Raw genomic sequence first — 21,024 nt, 5'->3', positions numbered from 1 at the left:
TTTTGACTTAATGATCTTGATCTACAAGTTTGAAAAACACAAAACAAGACAGTTATAATATGCCATAACTAATTGTATCCCAACCACTAAGACACCGAAAGCGGGGGACCTCAATTCTTTGAATTTGCTTGTATTCTCACAGCTTTCAAAGTCAATATTTGGTCTGATAACTGGGATTCTCAGTCGGTACAATCTTTACAATGATTACTTGCATGGCGATACACGTCTTTATTAAATTGTAGCCATGTTGTTCTTCAAAAGATTTTTGTCCCCTGCTTTCACGACATAAAATCTCAACCGTCTGTTAGTCTGTCCGTCCGTCTGTCACAAAAACTTTAAACTTGGTTATAACTTTTGACAGAAGATGTGGCTTTCATAGTTCACGTGTTTTACCTTTGACCTTTCCAAATGTAATATAATTTTCTCCGTGTCCTCGAAGTTTGACTTTTTTTTACAAAAAAAATTGATATTTCTTGGTAAATTCTTTTGAAGGAGAGAATATAATTCATGTACATTACCTGTGGCACCTTTCAAGAACTACTACCATTTTGACCTCATGACCTTGAAATTTGCCCTACCTTTCAAAATTTTTCATCTTTGGCTATAACTTTTTCACCAGAAGAGAGATATATATATGGCTTCTATATTTTTGCATGGCCATGGCTTGTGACTAGGCCTTCCCCGATATGATGATTTTTGACTCATTACTTTGACCTTCAAGTTAGAGCTACATTTCAAAAATTTAATATTAACCTTAACTTTTACACCTGAATAGACAGGGCTTTCATATTTTTTTCATAAGTGCAATACTTATGACATTTATTTACGAAATGCAGTATGATTTTTGACCTCATGACCTAAACCAGTTTGACTTTCAAGAATTTTAATCTTGGCCATAACTTTCGCACCAGAACATATTTCTTTCAAAATAAATTTTGGGATGATAGACAGACAACAATGACAGACGAGACAATTACGATATGCCACAAATCATTGCAACCCAATAAAACCTCGAAATTCTTAAAGTTAATCTATATATATATTTTCATGTAGATCTTTCGCCCTCTATTGTGGGCTATCCTTGCACTACGATTTGAAGACATCTTGATGTACATTAAATAGGAAAGTCTACATGAAAAAAATGACCCTGCTGTTCTTGAGATTTTTAAATAGTTTTCCCCATAAAACTGTGTATATCTCCAGAGGTATAGAACGATAAAAAGAAGGAGAAAAGTAGAAATTCAGATTAGTGGATAGATATGTTCTCTCTAGAATATTCAGAGATACTCGGTACCCTAGACGAGAAAGCAACTGACGAAATTTAGTAATTTAAAGCAACAACCCGTTAAACCAACTGGGAGAACTGCAACAGAGTGAGACTTCACAAACACATGTAAGTCCATTGAGGAAGGACTTGCTCAGAACAACGGTAGAAACAGGAGAACATTTGAGTATCACCACTCAAAGATAGAGGAAAGTAAATCAAAAGCCAACATTCTGCTCAAACAGTTCTGCGTTGTGTCTACCAGAACAATAACCACAGAGAAGCCATCAACGACAAAGAGAGTGCCAAATGGAATAAGTGGCATATAATATCCTTGATTATCTCAGAAAAAAGCTTCCGAAAATAATGAACATTTCTAAAGCGATCAGATCTTATAGCAACCCTATCAGGGTCCTCCTCCAGGACTTTACCGACAGCAACCCAGAAAATTACAGACCTGCGTCTTGTACCTGTTTTCTTCCCAAATTCTTGGAACATAAACTTAATAAGGGTTCCGCACTGAAACGTAGCTCGCCAAACAAACCTTTGCCCATGATTGTTATACCATATATCAAAACGTAATCAATATCATAAATCCTGTAAATGATAAAGATCTTGAACAGGGAAAAAACACAGACTTTTTAAGGTCTCATCCAAAGGACCCGCAACTTTCACTTCAAAGTGCCGAGCGCTTGGCAAAGGAACATTTGCTACCTATTCTTTACCAGTCGGTAGAGCGCTCGCTCCGTGATCTGAAGGTCTTGTGTTCGAATCGCGGCCTCGACTTCCTGTTTCAGATACCTCTTTATTTTATGTCACTAGACATCAATTAAGTTTATGTCACTAGACAACAATTTAGTCTATGTCACTAGACAACAATTTAGTTCATGTCACTAGACAAATATACTAAATTTGAAGAAAAAGTATTTTGTAAGTGAAACTGTATACAGGGTTATTTTTGACTTATGTTATTTTCGCCCTTTCACACTTGCAAACAATTTTAAATTTGTCCAGTTACAGTTCTGTGTAAGAAATTATACTGTGTTCTTTGAATTCGCCCTGTTTTAAATTCGCCCACTGTGAGTAGGGCGAAAGGGGCGAAAATAAAACAGGGGCAAATATTTCCCTGTATACAAGTATTCCACTTTGGAAAAAAAAAATTAATTAAAATCATGGTACAGCACCTTTATTTACAATAATCAGTCTTCAACATATTAAAAATCTTACAAAATGTGTGTAAAATGACCTATATAATATTTCTGAAAATCAACTCAAAATTGCAAAGCTACTGGAGTGATGGATGTCAAAATAATCTTCCAGTCAGACATAACACACTTGTTTAGTTTTTGAAACACTTTACATTCGTAATGAATGGAAGCTCTAGAAAAGTGTGCAGATATTATACATGTATATACACAGAGATCTATAAATATACTGTACAAATAAAAATAATTATAAAATCAGGTAATACTTTAGCATAATAACATTTCATAATAACAATTATAATCAGCACTCATAAGTTCACTGGGTTTCTCCATATTGTTCTACAAATGGCACATTTGATGAGAAAGAGAACATCACAACTAAGTCTTTACATAGTATCATTTCTTGCAAAATGAAAGCTTTCAGACATAAATGATGTAAATGCATGTTATGCTATTTGGAACGTGAAATCAAATCATCTTGAAAATGAGTGTAGCAATTGACTCAATCAATGTACCACATTGTCTCATTTGAAATATGAGTTTTATTTGCAATGTGCTATAACTATGTGCTATGGTATATTCCTTGAGCTAAAAAGCATGTGTTTTAAGTTTTGTGTTTTTGGAATATATCAATTTTATGTGTAATCTAATATAACTTTGAGCAATGGTGCATGTGTTTTGATTTTATGTTTTGTTTGTTTGGAGTTTATATATTTTTAATATATGTAATATTATATAATTATATATCAAACTATGGTATATTTCCTTGAGCTATGGTGCACATGTTTTGATTTGAAGTACAGTTTTGTGTCTTTGGAATAAACTTTTTCAGGTAACTTTATTCCACTTAAATCAATGTCCTTAGAGCTCATCATTTTAAAATTATCGAAATTTGCTAGGCCATAGGAATCTGTTCCCATGGCTACAAAGCCATTGGCTGGTTTAGGAGGCACATTGGTTTTAAATAAACTCACTCCATTCAGACTGCCAACAGCTGTTGTATTCTGTAAAATAAATTAATATCATTACAAAACTTACGTGTCAGGACTAATATTAATCATTCTTAAACTAAAATGAGCTTCATTGTTACACCTATACCCAGACAGCTGTTTAAATTTTGTTCCATAGGAACCCATACATACATGCATCTTTAGTGTTTAAGATATTTGTGTTGCAGTTACATGTATATGATATACTTACCTTGACAATTAAACTAATTGTATTCCAACCATTGACAGAGAAGTTGGCTATTCCCTCGTGTATGACAGAAGTACGAGCTGTAAAGAGAAATTCACGTTCACTCTTAATTAATTATAGGATCATCAAATTATAGTCAAATCTCATTATCTTCAACTCAATGGAACTGAGAAAAAAACTTTGAGATAGCCAAGGATTCAAGACATTGAGGGTAAAATACTAAGAATATTAGTGGTTGGGAATTCCTAATCATTCGCTCATCCATGGTATTCCAGACATCAGTGCTCGAGAAACCAAAGTTTTATATTGTATATTATCATTATGACTTGAAATACACCACGTTACACTTGTGTCAAATTAATGGAATTAAATATGTGGATCATCATTGACTGTCTCACTGTAGATCACCAAATTTATACACATTAGCAAGATGAAAATTTCTAGAATTTCTGATATTGTTGCATATAATTTCTTATTATTAAAATAAGTTTAATTTTATTTGCATAGACTCTTTTTTGGCTGTACTTACACACATCATTAGCCAGTACATATTTCTGTTCACTGGGGAGGATGAAAAAGAATATTCCTTTGGCTTCCCAAGCATTACACCCCCCTTGATCCACCCTTACAGCAACAAACGACCCTGAACTCCCATTGTCCTTTGGAATCTGTGTCTCAACACTCACTGCCATGTCATTCCTTTTACAATGAAATTTGTAAATATCAAATACTGCTGTTTATCAGTTGTAATTTTTAAAATATAAATGAAGAATATGATGCAATTCTTTAAAAATAAAATTGAAATGGATTAGATATAGAGCAAATAAATATTCAAGCAAGTCTGAAGAAGTTTAACAAATACAGCTCATAATTAATCTCTTTATATCTGTGCTTTTATTACAATTCATCCGTAATATAAAGCAACAAATGAAAATCTGACATCTTTTTGGCAATAACTGAATGAAATGGGTACATATAAACTGGAAAGTTTTCGATAAATCTTAATGCTTACATTCTCCAAAAATACTCAATCATTTGGAATTTCTACTGAGGATGAGCGAAACATTTAGCACATGAAGCAGGCTATGATATTCAATAAGGATGAGGTAAAGTTTAACTGTGAGAATTATGCATGAATGAGACACACAAGCAAAGCCCTGGGAGACCAACCTGTTTATTTTGGATGTTACAAAAATCATGGAAGCAATGTTTGGTATGTGCATATGATACATGAAACATTTACTAGTTAAAATGATATGTAAACATACAGTAACCAAAAAAAGTGACATTTACAAGTATGAAAATGTCAGGAATGGAATGTGAAAGTGGATGCATAAGATGTAACCAGAGCAACAGGAAGTTACCTACCAAGTGTTGTTTCCAATAAGATCTAGGGGAAACACAAGATTAAATATACACCAATAGATAGGTGGGAAGGTGACAACCTGGGTGAGCACCATTCCATGACTGGGATCATCCGATTTCCTGGTTTCAAACACACCCACTTGCTGAGCAAAAAGTGTTGGCTCTACATTTTCTGCATACCCTGTTTATATACAAACAAACAATACTGTGTTGCAGACGTATAAATAACTGGTCTAATGAGTGGTTCATTTATTTGGTTCATGAGTTGTATACAATACTGTGCTGTAGACTTAGGATAGAATGGTAGTATAAACACTTCTCTGAAAGCAAAATATGTGAAAATGACTGTAATGCTGGGGAGGGTCTACTCATTTAATTTCGAGTTGTTATCATTATAATATGGGGGTACACTTTTATTAATACAGAAACAAATGTCTATGCTTGAAACCTCTTAATTGACCGTGAAGTTAGAGCCCATATTTTGTAGATTTTAATATAGAGTTTACTTGATAAAGAAGATTTGTTAACACAGAAGGATGTTGCTGCAGAAAAAGGAATTACACAGCCAGTGTGAGGTGACAACTGGAGATCTGTTTGGGTGCAAGCAAGAAAACATGAGTTTTCAATAAAGAAAAAATTTCTAACATAGAAAATAAATTGCATCATTTTTCTTGCCATACATCACTTTCACAGCACACTACCAAGGACATAAGGATTCAAACTGAAGAAACAAACCTGTATTTGACACAGATTAAACAACTGTTTCAGCTCATAGGAAGGAATAAAGATGTATTTGCAATAGCTAAACTTAAGAAAAATAAATATCCTGACACATTCAATCCTCACAAACATGGAGCTGCCAGTAAGCACATTACAATCAAGTCTCAGCAAACACCAACTCTCATAGTAGGGCAAGTGTCACAGACTTTAGATTTTATTTCAAATTGCAAATACATTATTGTAAAGTTCATATATTTTGACTGTAGTCTTAAGCTTGAGGGTGGTATATTGTTTATTGAATATTTTAGACAATATTTTGTTTCATTACTCTTGATTGATATTCAGTGTATTCAATATGATTATGAAATACACACTTTAAAATATTCTGTTACATGACCATAATTAGAGGTAGAATTTATCAGTGTGTATGCAAGACAAGAATTAATAAGGATTAATTAAATATATTTTATGGTAGTTCTTCAGAGGAGTATATTCTCTAACTGCTTGGGATGTTAGATAGATCAATTTGCTTGAATAGAAATTACTCTACAAAGTGGGAAATAGCCTTGTGGCTGACCTGCTTTTCTGCAATTTTATTTTCGAAACCTTGTTGCTTTTCCACGACTACTCTATACTGCTTTTGCAGAATTGGTTTTTACTACCAGGTATATATGCTATGTGTTATCTCCTTTTTAGCTCAAAAATCAAGTGAGCTTTTTTGATCAATTGTTGTCCCTTGTCCATCCGTCTGTCTGTAAACTTTTCATATTTTCAACTTCTTCTCAAGAACCACTGGGCCAATTTTAAGCATCCTTGGGTGAAGGGGAGTTTAAATTTTTAAAATGAAGGGCCACCCCCCCTTAAAAGGGGAAATAATCAAGAAAAGACAAAAATAGGGTGGGGTCATTAAAAAATCTTCTTCTCAAAACATTGGGCCAGAAAAGCTGCAACTTATGTGGAAGCATACTAGGATAGTGTAGATTCTAAATTCTTCAAATCATGGCCCCTGGGGGTAGGGTGGGGGAAAAATAGGGAATCAAAGTTTTACATTGAAATATATAGGAAAAATCTTGAAAAGTCTACTTTTCAAGAACCACTAAGCCAGAAAAACTGAAACTTTTATGGAAGCATCCTGGGGTAGTGTAGATTCTAAATTGTTCAAATTATGGCCCCCAGGAGTAGGGTGGGGCCACAATAAGTATTTAATGGGGGGATCTGGTGAAGAACAGCAGGACCGAAGTAACTCAGGTAGGCGTTGTGGCCCATGGGCCTCTTGTTTTTGATACGTCCAATTTTTAAATGGTCACGCTTAGCATTATATAACATCAAACGGCTACTGATATTTACCTGTATTTCCCAAAAAGGCTTTCTACTAGATAATGAGTACTTACTCACATGGTAATATAAATTGAATGAATCTCGCATTTCACACTTTTCAGTTAAAGGTTTAGATGTTTTAAACAATATGGAAATTGAATTGTGGGAACAAATGTATAATCTACGATGGATTTACATACAAAAAAGAAAAGGTTTTAAGGAATGGGGATGTGTCATACCGAGGCAGCATTGATAAAATCTGCAAAGCCAGGATTACAACCTTCCCCTGGTAAGCAGGGGGCAACAGGTTTTACCTGGCTAATGGAAGACATATGAAAAAAAAGTTGTGGAAAAGCTAAAATTGTTATCACAGAGAAACAGTAAAACTTGTCGCGGAAAAGCATGAATTTTTTCACAGAAAAGCTGTGTCAAATCACCGAAAAGTGAAACTGCGATCCTTGAATGTGTGATAAATTGAAATTCTAATGAGATACATGTACATGGCATGGGATACACTTAATACTATGGCTTGTTCCGAGCACTTTTCAGCTACACTATGATACAATGAAATCAATTATAAAGCTGAAAATATATAATAAGTTTAATCACTTGTGCTGAAGCAATTAACGTACAACATTTAAAAAAAATGTACTTGACCATCATGAACTGCACAGATCTATCTTCACAAAACAGAGAATTAATTACAAAAGTGACGTATTTGTTAAACTTCTCCTTGCAAAGATACCATGATATTTACCAGCTATAGTTTCCTATAATATTGATGGACTTATTAGCTTTCTCTGCCTGACACCAAGACACAGGTAAATCCAACACTGTCTGCATAACAACTTTTTCTCTGGCAGAATCTGAGGATTTAACTATTTCATATGCCCCAGTCTGCTGTGCAAAGTTGTTAGGCTCAGAAAAATAGGCATATCCTATGCATGATAATTAAGAAATATCTTCCTTTGTATAATAAAATCCACGTTAATCAATATACATGAATTTTCTCATAACATAATATTCTTTTCTTTATCAAAAAAAATTCTTATGAGAAACTTTATGCCTATAAATTTTTGGAAATCAGTATGACTATTGGAAAAACATAAAGTCAATCCATATCTAAAACTAGATGGGGCTTAGGGATTAAGATATTGAAGTTAAAATAATTATTTAAAATTCAAAAAGTGGTTTCCACTTCCAACTCACTTAACATATGTATTTAAATATCGATGTTCAAGATACAAAAGTTCAACTGTATTTAAGATAAAAATATGAAACATAGAAGCACATGTACCATTAAAGTTGTCACTATAGGGCAAAGGAAAGGGTTTGTCATCTGGAGAGTTTGGATACAGTCCCTTCTGTCCTGTTGACACAGTTGTTATGGTGATGACCTCGTCAACATTGAGGGATATACTTAGAATTCCACCAATCACCTGAATGTGTTCAAATTTCAATGCATGTATCATGCAAACAGTCCTCAAAAAAGAATAAAATGGTTCAGCAAAATTGATATAATGTAACAACAGAAATATGAGCATGACTTTGAATAAATCAAACTTGAATCTATAACTCAGTAAGGCAGCATTCATATAAGTTTAAAGGACAAGTGCACTTAGGCAATGCTTAATGGGCCCTTTTTCAGTGCCGTTTTACTTTAGAATATATTACCAAATTGTTCTTTTTTGGTAATAGTTAAACACAAGTGGATATTTCTAGTAATTAAATCACGTTAAAACATCACTTAAATCAGCATGGATTTGAAACAAATGAAGATTTTTAAGCCTATAGCTACCCCAAATCCGGAAAAGTCGTACCGATCCTATTTTGAGTTTTGTTTATTTAAATCAATGGGAGAAGACATTTAAATCGGACACTTGAACAATCTGATAGTGGATCATTGACAGGCACGTTTGCCTAATGATACTTCTTGCACTATTTTACCTGAGAACAAAATGAAGATGCCTGTAGCCATAGTGAGCAAACTAAGAAATTTGCACGCTTGCATTTGAAATAATACAATAAGTATTACCATTAGTTTCTTTAAATTTTAAAATGAAAAAAAAAGTGTATTTAGGTGGCTTCCAATACCGGTACCATTGTCTTGCATGAATGTTAAAAATGTTTGACGCTTTTATGTATGATGACATTTTAACGACACTAAACTCTCCTAACCCTCCCGTGTTCCTAAAACCAAATACATACAAACTTACGACTTCGATATAATGATACAAAACAAGGCTATCTTTTACAGTGAGAACCTTTGAGGAATGTTTACCTGGGTAGAACTCACGTGGCTACCGGTATTTTAAATAATTTATTCCACGGGTGGGTTCAACATAGGTCATACAGGTAAATAGCTCTTGCTTGCTATAGGAAAAACATTGAACTTTTCATACATTTTTCATGTTTTAAGTACAAGCCTAATCTTGTACAAATTTCCTACTTTCACACAAGTTTTATAAATGTATAATGCGCTTTTTGTCATTCGCACAAGTTTGTACAATGTTAGGCTGACAGTAAACAAAAGCTTTGAAATGAATGACCGTCCTCGATTTACTATAGAAAATCACAAATGTCGGCTGACCCCTACTACATTGTATGGCTTTGCTCTTTGTATATTCATGAATTTCGGCAATAAAATTTGTTGAATCTTATGGTTTAGATATCAATTAATGATCTGAGATGAAAAATTATGCTTAATTTGATTCTTCGTTTTTTTTTATTTTACATTTTACTGGGGCCTATAAGTGCACTCATTCTTTGTGGAAAAAAATTTGAATGACAATCATAGCTACACATTATTTCTTATCACCCTACGTTCATAGCATTTCATTTGAGCAAACTGGGACCCAAGAATATTTTATGCCAGGTTTGGTTGAAATGTGATCCTCTTGATATGAAGGAGATGTAGAAAATGTCTCAAGTTTACAAACATATTAACAAATGGATGTCATGTACTCTTTCATTAGAAAAGCTTAGTTACTTGAGCCTTGGCTCAGGTGAGCTAAAATTATTTGGCATTCTACCCTCCTAAGCCACAGTGTAACATTTATAGCAGTGTCTTACCTTGATTTGACCTGATGATCTGAAGAAATCAGATTTTGAGGATTTTTTTCCAAACTGAAAACTGCTCTTCCATAAATAAAGAGATGATATATTTGCCTGTAGAAAATTCAGTACAATAGTGAAACACTATATTTTAAAACAAAAGCATTCTTTCTTTGATAAATGTGAACATACATTGTATTTTAAAAACTAAAAACAATATAGCTTACAAAAGTTCCTTTGAGTTGTAATGTAACATTCTGGGGTTTGACAGAGTAGGGAGGAAGTGGGGGTCTAATGCAGACAGAATGATCATGGCTCTGAAAGAGAAATGTATGGTTTCTTATTCATACATAGAGACAGAGAGTCATTTTTTTTTAATATCCTGCAAGGCTATTTCCATAATGAAAACTCATAAAAGAAGTCATTTCATTACCTTATTTTCATTTTGCTGTATACATGATTAATTTTTTTTTTAAAATCTCTGTATGTAAAAATAAAGTTCTCCGAAAAATAAAGTTCTCATGAATGAAAAGTGATTTAAAGTAGCAATACATGTAGATAACCAACTCACTATAGCTAAAGCATATTTTCTCTCTTACCATGGTTTCTATAACAATGGTGAGATCCTTGTTGTCAGGGCTGACTAAAGACACCATACTCCCCCCGCCTTGTAATCTACTGACCCCCTTATCATGGGGGAGGTACTTCCAGCCAGGTCGTGTAAACTGTGTTGTATGGGCTGAAACAACAAGACCTTTCTGAGGAGACTGTAGCTCTACAGGTCTGAACATAAAATTGATCTGGGAGAAAAAATTGATGCACAGAAATTGTATATTTATGTTGTATTCTACTGTTGTATGTTTTATTCAAATCAGAATAAAAAACTGTACTAGGACCAGTAGCATTATAAAACTGTTCACAGACAGACAGATAGACAAACAGATGGATGAAAGACACTTTACCTGCAACATAGTATCATACCTAAATACATGTATAAGGTATAAACCTTACCTGTGACCCAGATAGGACTTTCTACAACATAATGTCCACTCCAGGGTGTCTCAGCTGTCATCAAACCATTACGGGGGAATGGTAAAGCTTCGTAATAACTGGCAATCAGGTTCCAGGAAATGGTGCTAGGACAACAGTATATCATTATATGTAATGCACACAAAATAATCATTTTATTATACTCCACTCTGATTGCATTCTCTGAATTTCCAGTGCCTCCTCAAACCAGGGTTCTCCAACATAATTTTTTTTTTACAGTGGTTCAGAGTGGGCAATCAGCATTTTCAGAGATAAATTAAATTTCGGCATAATGATAGACAAAACCAAATGGTGAGGTAAATAATTACCCAGTAATATAAATTTTTAAAGTCATTCTTTTTTCATGACTATTATTGTGCGAACAGACATACAGATGGATGGTGCCAAGAGATATAATAGCATAATCTCTTTTTAACCTTATTGAGGTGAGCATTAAATTCAGTTTCTTTACAAATGTTCATAAGAATTCCAGTACTACAGCCCATTTCTAGCCATTGATTTAAAAAATTACCTTGTCATAAGTCCATTGACATAATTTTGGTTTACAATCTGAAAGAAAAATATTTACAACATTTAAATTTACCATAATACAATCACATACATTGTACATGTTATTGATACAAATAATTTTGTATTAAAACAGGTTGAAATTCATTGGTTTGGTGATATTATTTCCTATGTGACTATAAGAACATGCTATGTAGCTCTTCAGCTTTGGAAGATAAGGAAAGCATTGCTTCTGTGGCAAATGTTTCCCTGACCTACCCTGGCCCAGCAGCCTCCCCCTACATTGTCATTGAATGTGGAATAGTCTTCTGATGACCAGAGTTGTGTCCCTTGTTTCTTAGCAAATTCTGGAGACAGAGTTCCAGGATAATGTACCCTAAAATTAAATCAATTATTACACTTATATCCTTTATTAAAAACAATTACGATACTACAATTTGATACTTTTTACTCAAAAACAGTAAGTGATTGTCTTTTTTATGCACCTTATGATTTCTCCTTAAACTTATAAACTGTTATGATGAGAAAATAAGTTAGTTATAAATGTCTTGATGGACGCTTGCTTGCAAAAATTGTGCTTTTTACATATACATGTAAATTTAAATAAAGTTAGTCATACATGTACATCTATACTGACTTTGCCCTTACAGGTGTATATAAAGGACAACTGCAGAATAAGATAATTTGCGAGTTTCATTTATGTTGATTTCCTGGGCATCTGTTACAAAGCTTCAACATATTTACATACATGAGTATACTGTGAAATCATTTATTTTCATGGGGATTTAATTTTCATTGTTTTCAAGGTCTAAACAGACCTACGATTTCATGTCCACCATAAAATGCAAAATGACACATACATAATTACTCAACAATTCTTCATCCACAAAATCTATGTGGATAAAAACTTACATGCTTTTCTTCTAAGACTGGGACTGCTGGTGCAGTTCATCTCAAATAAAATATAGCTTAATATTTCTAGATTTCCAGCTCCCATACCCAAATATCACTTCTAAAAAATATTGTTACAAGGAATGTAGATAATTTACCCTACATAGTCCACAATTTTAGCCAGGTCCTGGTCTTTGTTCATATCATTAATTATCCCCCAGCCACTATCTGAGGCCACAATCTTAGTCTGGACAAATCCACGAGTATCAAGGGTCTTTCTAAGAGTCTGCAAAATAAAGAGCATTGGTAAGATCCAATTGGTTTCATATTTTAAATAATTTCCTGAAGGCACTTGCTAAGAGAGAAATTTCTCTTTTCTATATGTTATCTATGTTAAAGGAATTAAACTGTAATAAAATGTTTAAAAACACCCTAGCCATGAAAAAATAATTACAGTAAAATAAGATTTCTAAGCATGGTTTGGGCTCTATCATACTTTTTAATAAATGTAGATTTAATTGATGACCTTGGATTTTATGTTAATCGTGAGGCAGATATTTCTACTTCTTAACTATTGTAACTTAATGAAACAAAACCTTTATAACTTAATAAAATTTCTAAATATTACTATAAAATCTATAAATACCTTTATATATGTAACATCATATGGTTTCTCATTCCAAATCTAATCCATGTAAAGAAAGAAAAATATATCAAATTTAATGAACAGATGTTAATCCTGACAAATTCTTGAAAATGATATACAAGTACAAATCACTGTTATGGGAAAAATGTGAAATAAAACATATTACATTTCACAGCTTCTGCCCAAAAAGATCATAGAGATGTTAGAGTTGTCAATCTTTTGTTGCATTTTACCACTTTGGTTCGAGAAAATTTATAAATTTAAATGAGCTACATAAAACTTTAAAAACTGTGTGTGTGCATGGTATAGAAAATTAACACATAATGTAATGAATTTTTATAAAGGTTTAACTCAGATTCAAATCCCGACCAACATACATGTGATACTGTAAACCAACTATTATTCGTGTCATCTTTTATTCGCGATTCGTCAGTTTGAAATCAATCCGCAACGATTAGTTTTCATGACTAAGGAAGTATTCTTTACAGATACAAAGCAAACCATATTGTTCGCCACAAAACTCGCGAATATTTCTCGCACGCGAATAAAAGTTGGTTTACAGTATACTGTATGTACATGTACATATAGCACAGGTCGAAAAAAATCATTATTTTATTTTTTCCATTTATCAGTTCCAATAAGGACATCTAAATTTCTTAAATAGTATTATGTATATGTCACAATTGTAATTAAATTATTATTATTATTATTATTATTATTAAATACTAGTATATGCTTTGCGAAATATTTAATATCGTATTCCGATTGGCGCGCATAGCCAATCGAATACAACCGGTTTTGCAGGTATGTGAGAGCCATGTGCGAGTGTTTTGTTTTGTACAGGTGAATTTCTATTTTTAGCATTTCTATACGTATGACTGACCAGTGACCTACCATGGACCAATGGATTTCACTATACTAATTTATATGCATGTTTTTACTAACTCGTGCACTATATAAAGTAGGAAACCCGCCAAATTCCCCACCCCAAGCTTTTGTGCCTTTACGGTAACAGATAATGTATTGGTTATACCTTAGATCGATTCAATCGATGTATATTATCTATTCCTGATTTTAATACTGGATGCCTGGTAAGATGTTCATTAATCTTGTAATTCATTTACTTGTTAAATATATGTAACGATCTTCTGGCAGTCGTATTAATATCTTAATTACCCTTACTTTTCGTTAACGTTTAAATGTCTTTATGTTTCGTGTTTGTCTTTGTCTTTTGTTTTGTATGAGTGTTGTGAGTGTGTTTTTCTATTTTCTAGGTTTTTTTTCTGTATCCATAATTAAATAATTGAAGACCGAACCAGTTTTGTTTTCACTGGATAAAACAAGACCCTGACCCTGTGACATATATAATTACACAGTTGATAGCACCCACCCCTATGAAGTCTATAGTTAGATTATGGACTTCCTTAGCCCCCGAGATCCACTTGACGATATAGTCCGCTGTCAGGGAGGGGTTGTGATACGGATCTCTTGTTCCATTCCCAATCCATCCCGGGAATGCCCAAGGCAGTCCATAGAGAAGAATGTCTGGATTCCTCTGGAAAATAAGGTTCCATTATAGTAAAAATTCTTTAAGTTTTTTTTTCTTAAATGATATTGGAAGGGGGGGGGGTAATTTTTCTTGTTCTAAAGGGTTAATGTAATGATTTATAGAGATTATATCATGGCAAATTCTGTATCACTTACCATGAATTTGATTGTGTGTGTATGTTTGTAAAAGAGGTCTGGCAGTAGAGGGAAACAAAATCAAAATAAAATGCAGTTTCAAATAAGTTCTGGGACCTTGGTCAATAGGACATAAATTCCAGAATTTAGGTAGCAAAATCATTGCTTGCTTTCACCATGTGTGCAGTTTGTCTCTAAATAGCCGTTATGGGTTAAGGAAGAACATTTTTGAAAACTTCATTAACTTTGAAGAATTTGGCTCCACCCTACCAGGGATGAGGACTATTTTAAAATTTACAAGTTTTATTCCAAATACACCTACCAAAACTGGCCATAAATGTTAACCACTTCAGAGAAGAAGCTAATAATTAATGTTATAAAAGTTTGATGACCCACGTACAACAGACAAAAAGCATAGTATGACTCATGTGACCTATAAACAGTGACATTTACCAGTAAAAGATGCAACTAATGATGATTTCAAAATTAACTGATTCCATAATTAAATTGTCAGAGCATGGCAGAGACTGTGCAGAAGCAGAGAATTACATTTAATACTGTAGATCACTTAATTTTCGCGACAACTTATTTTTGCAAGATTGTCATTTACTCCTTATCAAAATTGCGGATATTGCTCTATATAATTTTTAGGAATATTAATATATGTGAGAATGAAATTTTCATGAGCATACTGTCTCACGTAATTAGGCAAAAATAAAGTTCACACGAATAAAAAGTGATTTACAGTACATGAACAATTTTTTCTGGAAACTACAAGATTTTTTTTTACAACTTTTTCTAAACTACATGTACCTTTTTAGCTTCCTTTAAAAGCCACCATTCATAGCCCCTATTAAAATTCAAGTCACTTTGATGGTGCATATGAGACGATTCTGTTCCATCTGAAATTATATAACATTCTTTAGTCAAATACACATTATTTGTAAAATAAATTGAAAACTGGTATCTCTGAACTCCATATGTAATTTCAATAACCAGTACATTTGTATAAGCCAATTATTCTGATTGCCTTAAGAATCTTTATATCTCTGTCTAAATTTCAGCTTTCTTTTTTTTTAATTAAAATTATTATCAAATAAAACATGAAATAGAAAGAGAAGACTGCCAGACTCAAGTATTTTAACAAACAAATATTTAACATATTCAATGGATATCTGAGCAAGTCTCTAAGCATTCCCATATCAAACTTTGACCCCTTATTGTGGCCCCAATCTGGATAGGGGGAGACAGGATTTGAGCCACCTTTCTATGCTATGAAATGAGAATATTTGCAAATAGATTCACGATTTGTAAAATCTGGACCTTTCTTGTGGCTTTATCCAGGATCTTGGGGCCAAGCAATGTTAATTTGATTCTCCACTGTATAAAAAGTCTTTCAAATAAGTACAGTAAAATATGGTTACAGCAAAGAAGCTTTTAATGAATTCATGCCGAGTTGCTGAGGGTGAAGTAATTTTCATTCACTTTTGTTTTTTAAAACATATTGTTAGTTATAACAAACTAGTTACAACAAATTGTTAATCCTTGGCAGTTCATTATAAGTGTGTTGTGGTTCATAAGAAGAAGACTCTTAAGACCAAATCCTCATTTTCCTATTTCTGAATTAACTCCTATTGGAAAATGGATGGCCTTTCATTTACATAAACCTGAGTTCCAAAGCTCAATGATTCAAAGTTTTTCACTCAATGATGGACTAAAAAGAAATAGTAATTGTATACCAGAATTACACAAATTACATTTAAAAATTCAAACCTGTGCTCTGGGCATCTCCTCCTATTTCCACCTTCAGTATATGAAGTGATGCAGCAAAATTAGGCTAAAATGAAGGCAGAAACAAAACGTTAACAAATAATGGTCAGTGTTTTATTTTAGTACACACTTTTATGTAGCAAATCTGTAATGCTTTGAGCTGTATCCCTATGATTATAACCAGTGATGCAAGGCATAAAATATTCCTTATTACCAAAAAACTTTTGTTAATTGAACATAAGCTAAAATTAGTTAATAAAACTTACTTTGAAAAGGTAATCCAATATTTCATCCCTCTGTTTCTGAGGATAATTGACAAGAAGCCTTGATGTAGCCTGCAATGTACAATGATAAAAGTTGACATAATTTAATCAGGAGCATACATATATTAGCTGTGGAAAAATTATATGTATGTAAATATAGCAGCAAGGGTTCTGGGAGCTGCCTCTGGCCCACAATGGCTCAAGCCCCCCCCCCCCCCCCTTTCCACACACTCACACACAGAAACAAAGCTCTCCTAAAAGCTACTGGATTTTATTTTAAAGACAAAACTTTTTTTTTAAAGCATTTTTTATATTGATGAATTTTTCTTCTTCCAAAAAATAAATTTAACATCTGTGTTTTTCGTGGAAATCAGAATCATTTAGAATAAATTCTACATTCCCAGTGTAACTTTTTTATCTATAAGTAACAATTTTGAATAATTGATTGACATCCTTTGTTTAGACTCTTCTTACTTAATGGGAGGAGGGTATTGTTCAGTAATTACATAGTTTTGAAATATATAGTACTGAATATGAATTCAATTCGTTTCATATTATTATTCTTTTCATCCAAACAACTCAGTAACATTTAAGGTTCACTGACCTCTGAAAAGAGAGATAACTCCAACTGGTATCAATGACTATTATTCCCTTAAAAATTGTCAAGAAGTGAATTTCATCAAAGTGTGTCCTGATATTATAAACATTAATTTTTAGTTATAATTTTAATTTCTTTTAGAAAATCATTATATAAATTAAAGTATAATTTTATATCAGTGAAGAAAGGGATGATGAACCATAATATTTTTTTTAATATTTCATAATTTTAAAATTTTAATCATATGATCAATAATCATTTGACCCTCTGTCATGATCTTCATAAACTGAATACATGAATTTTTAACCATTATGAAAAATATTTATCTGCTTGGAATCCAGGAGTTAAGATGAAGAATTTTAAAGATGAAAAATTTCTTTTGGAGGTTTTAGTCCCATTCCTTAAGTTGCAGTGGAATGGGGTCCATGAAATCCAAATTTTTGTTTCCCTTAATTTGCACATAGATGCTACATGTATTTAGCACAAATGGTTACAGCTCATTCAGTTGCTTTAGTAAAGAAGTTGGAAATGTCAAAAAATTCACGTATAATGGATTTCATATGACACATACATACATGTAGCAGAAAATCACCTAAATGCCTTGGGTGACCTAAAATTAAGTGTGTGGTTAAATATTTGTACATGTATTTATAAATCTGTGACAAAGATATAATATGTATACAGTATAGATACCCTACATGTATATTAAGATATCCTAAAGGCAGTTTACAGTGTATATTTACTTTTAATGGTATATCTTGTCCTCTCAAGTCAAGAGTTAGATACATGGCAATGAACTATGGTCCTTGCTATCATTTCATGTTATGCAAACTTCAGTGTACTTAAGATACCACTTAAATACACATGCAATCAAAGCATCAATGTACTCATGGCAAATACAAGAAGTTTTCAAATCTAACTAAATTGAAATAGCTTAATATTTGATTCAACACTAGACACTGAGACAGGAATTTATAAGTTAACATTTGCCTATGTTATATAGATGTACATATAAAAGTTGATAATGATAAAGGCAAAGAACTACAAATATTGATTTACATTTTCAAGAAATTTAACATTATATTTTTTCTGTAGATTTCCATTTTATCACAAATGGTGAAAGAGCATAAATAATGCCTTAATGATACTGTCTAGAATCATAATTATACAATTGAACTTCATCATCTCGAACACCAATATCTCTAATACCAAGGATATGTCGAAGTCATTTGGCAGTCCCAACTAATTTTTCTTTGTGTTTTTTAACCTTGTTATCTCAAATCCTTGGATATCTCAAAGTTTAGTCTCAGTCCCATAGAGTTTGACAAAAGGAATTTTGACTGTATACCGGTACTCTATATAATTAAACCAGAAATGATATTGTATAGAATTAAATATACTCTATATGAAGTATATATATGTACATGTACTAGTAATGATATTGTATAGATTTATATACATATTCTACATATTTATATTGATATTGTATAGAGTTATACATGTATATAGAGGATATTTAATGTTTTGTAGTTAGATCAGGGCTCGAAATAATTGATGGCCCTCTGGTCTGGGACCAGTGAATTTTCAATCTGGGCTAGTACATTGCAGAAGGCATGTGCCTTTTGGGTCAGCATTTTTTTATGCATAATAAAATTCATTCACAGTTGGGCTAGTTAACTTGACAGGGCTGTGTGTCCAAAATTTTTGCTGTTTCTTGTTTTGTTAAATTGTACTTCTAAGTATCACAATATAAAAAAATATTACTATTATTAATATGGTTTTGGTCCAGTACTGGCCCAGTGGGACAGTGAAATTACTATGCTGACCAGTAAAAATTTAAGGCAATAGCCTGAGTGACCAGTAAACAAAAATAATTATTTCTAGCCCTGTAGATATAGGACCGCAGATATATGGAATTTATTTCATGAGTGGGGCAGGATTTTTTTTATATTATCACGTGTGCTAAATAAAAGTGAAATTATCAAAAAACCCTGTCCCACTCATGAAATAAATTCCATATCCAACTATTAAAATAGAACTTTCTGTTTATTACATTTTCTTTGATTTTTTTTTTTTTTTTTTTGGGGGGGGGGGGGGGGTCTTTGACGTCAAACCTAAGCCATTGTGAGACTGAAAATTGTAAACATGTATATTAACAATGTACAATTTGGAAAAACTTAACAGATTTAATTTGGTCAGGATGGTTCTTCATGAAGGGAATGAAAAGGGAGAGCTTTGCCGCATTTTTGATATTTTTTGCGGTGATGCATCACTTTTATAAATATCACTTTTATTCAATGGATAAATTCCAGTTTTCCAATAAATACTCTACATGTATATGTATTTGTAATGATAGCAAATAGAATTATATATACTCCTCCTCCACTTAGGCCACCAACTCCATCAAACCACCTTCCGAACCCTGCGCTGTCATCTAATATGTAGGTCTCTGATGCTGTCCCTATAACACAGACTGACAAAACAGGAAGGATGACTAGGAACGTCATGGTGAAGACAAGCTTGTGCCTATAAAACCATGGAAACAACAAATTTTGAACTCAGAAGTGTCATAGTAAATTGGGGAAAAATATAGATTTGAATGAAAAGCTTAAACTTATGTGCTAGAAAACATATTTAATTTTTAAAAAAATGAAAAAGAAAAATGTTTATAAACCAGGGTTCGTTTTACACAAAACCTTACGACTAAAACAAAAATGTAATTTTGCAAATAACTTTTTTTTTTTTTTTTACATATATTTAAAAATGGTTGTAATCTTTTAAAAAAGAATTTAGATCGATATTTTTATGTAAGCAATTTTTTAACAGAAACATTATTTTTGCAAGATTTTAGGATCGTCTTAAGTTCTTTTGTAAAACTAGGGACCTATATACTAAGTTACTTAGTTAGTATATAGGTTCCTGGTAAAACTGTACCTGCTTCAAAACATGTTTGTAAGAAAGATAAAACTTTTTTACAGGTTAAAAATATTGTTTAATTAACTTACTTGCTAAATATGGAATACTTTCTTTCAACGATTGCGGAGCATAACGCTAAACATCATGAGTAAACTCCTTGTGAAGACTCAAGTTGTCGGAGGAAGAACAATCACGTGAGTCAAGCAGGATGTTTTCGTATGAACACTAAAAGAAGACCGCTCTCGTTGGCACATTTTATCCGGGAATCTTACCCATAGCAAGTTTATTCAGTTCATGTATAACTAATAAGGTATCTTTTTGACATATTATTTTATCATTTAATCTCTTATTTAATTCACATGATTTGTTTGGTACTTTTCTTGGAAAATGGAAAAACTTCTAGTCGCAAATAAGTAATTTCAATGGAGCTTTAAAATGCAGTTAAGAAAAGCCGACAGGTATAATCATTTTTAGTTTTTTGATTAATTTTGTTTTGTTGACATTTTGTTAAATGTATCATTGAAACTCCAAGAAAAAAATATTTTTACACACAGACAATCATATTTTCAAAAGAAATT

At 32.5% G+C, this 21,024-nt stretch overlaps 1 protein-coding gene across 2 annotated transcripts; it reads right to left on the bottom strand.

The window, feature by feature from the left end:
* Window positions 1-2,434: 2,434 nt before the first annotated feature.
* LOC133201173 (galactocerebrosidase-like) lies at window positions 2,435-20,617 on the bottom strand. Of its 2 annotated transcripts, none has more exons than XM_061336958.1 (19): window positions 20,536-20,617; window positions 19,906-20,056; window positions 16,936-17,004; window positions 16,673-16,736; window positions 15,713-15,801; window positions 14,607-14,771; window positions 13,217-13,255; window positions 12,729-12,856; window positions 11,938-12,055; window positions 11,684-11,721; window positions 11,134-11,258; window positions 10,722-10,861; window positions 10,350-10,439; window positions 10,141-10,236; window positions 8,366-8,507; window positions 7,826-8,006; window positions 4,196-4,365; window positions 3,670-3,746; window positions 2,435-3,473 (listed from the first exon to the last, which is right to left on the bottom strand). In XM_061336958.1, the coding sequence occupies exons 2-19, from the start codon at window positions 20,035-20,037 to the stop codon at window positions 3,216-3,218; spliced, it is 2,121 nt and encodes a 706-aa protein (XP_061192942.1). In that variant the 5' UTR covers window positions 20,038-20,056; window positions 20,536-20,617; the 3' UTR covers window positions 2,435-3,215. The 2 variants fall into 2 exon arrangements, with proteins under 2 accessions (XP_061192942.1, XP_061192943.1); XM_061336959.1 differs by lacking the exon at window positions 7,826-8,006 and adding an exon at window positions 5,035-5,212.
* Window positions 20,618-21,024: the final 407 nt, after the last annotated feature.

The sequence above is a fragment of the Saccostrea echinata genome, unplaced genomic scaffold (genome assembly GCF_033153115.1).
Source record: "Saccostrea echinata isolate AGI-Se365-2 ecotype Australia unplaced genomic scaffold, CSIRO_AGI_Sech_v1 ptg000042l, whole genome shotgun sequence".
Classification (NCBI taxonomy): Eukaryota; Metazoa; Mollusca; class Bivalvia; order Ostreida; family Ostreidae; genus Saccostrea; species Saccostrea echinata.
This window is presented reverse-complemented; position numbering and strand designations above follow the sequence as displayed.

Excerpts from the sequence above, each read along its gene's own strand:
- LOC133201173 (XM_061336958.1), bottom strand. The coding sequence starts at position 20,037 with ATGACGTTCCTAGTCATCCTTCCTGTTTTGTCAGTCTGTGTTATAGGG. Across the intron at positions 4,366-7,825 it reads ATTATAGGAAACTATAGCTG|GAATGACATGGCAGTGAGTG; the intron begins GTAAATATCATG and ends TCATTGTAAAAG. Across the intron at positions 3,747-4,195 it reads TGTACTGGCTAATGATGTGT|CTCGTACTTCTGTCATACAC; the intron begins GTAAGTACAGCC and ends TTCTCTTTACAG.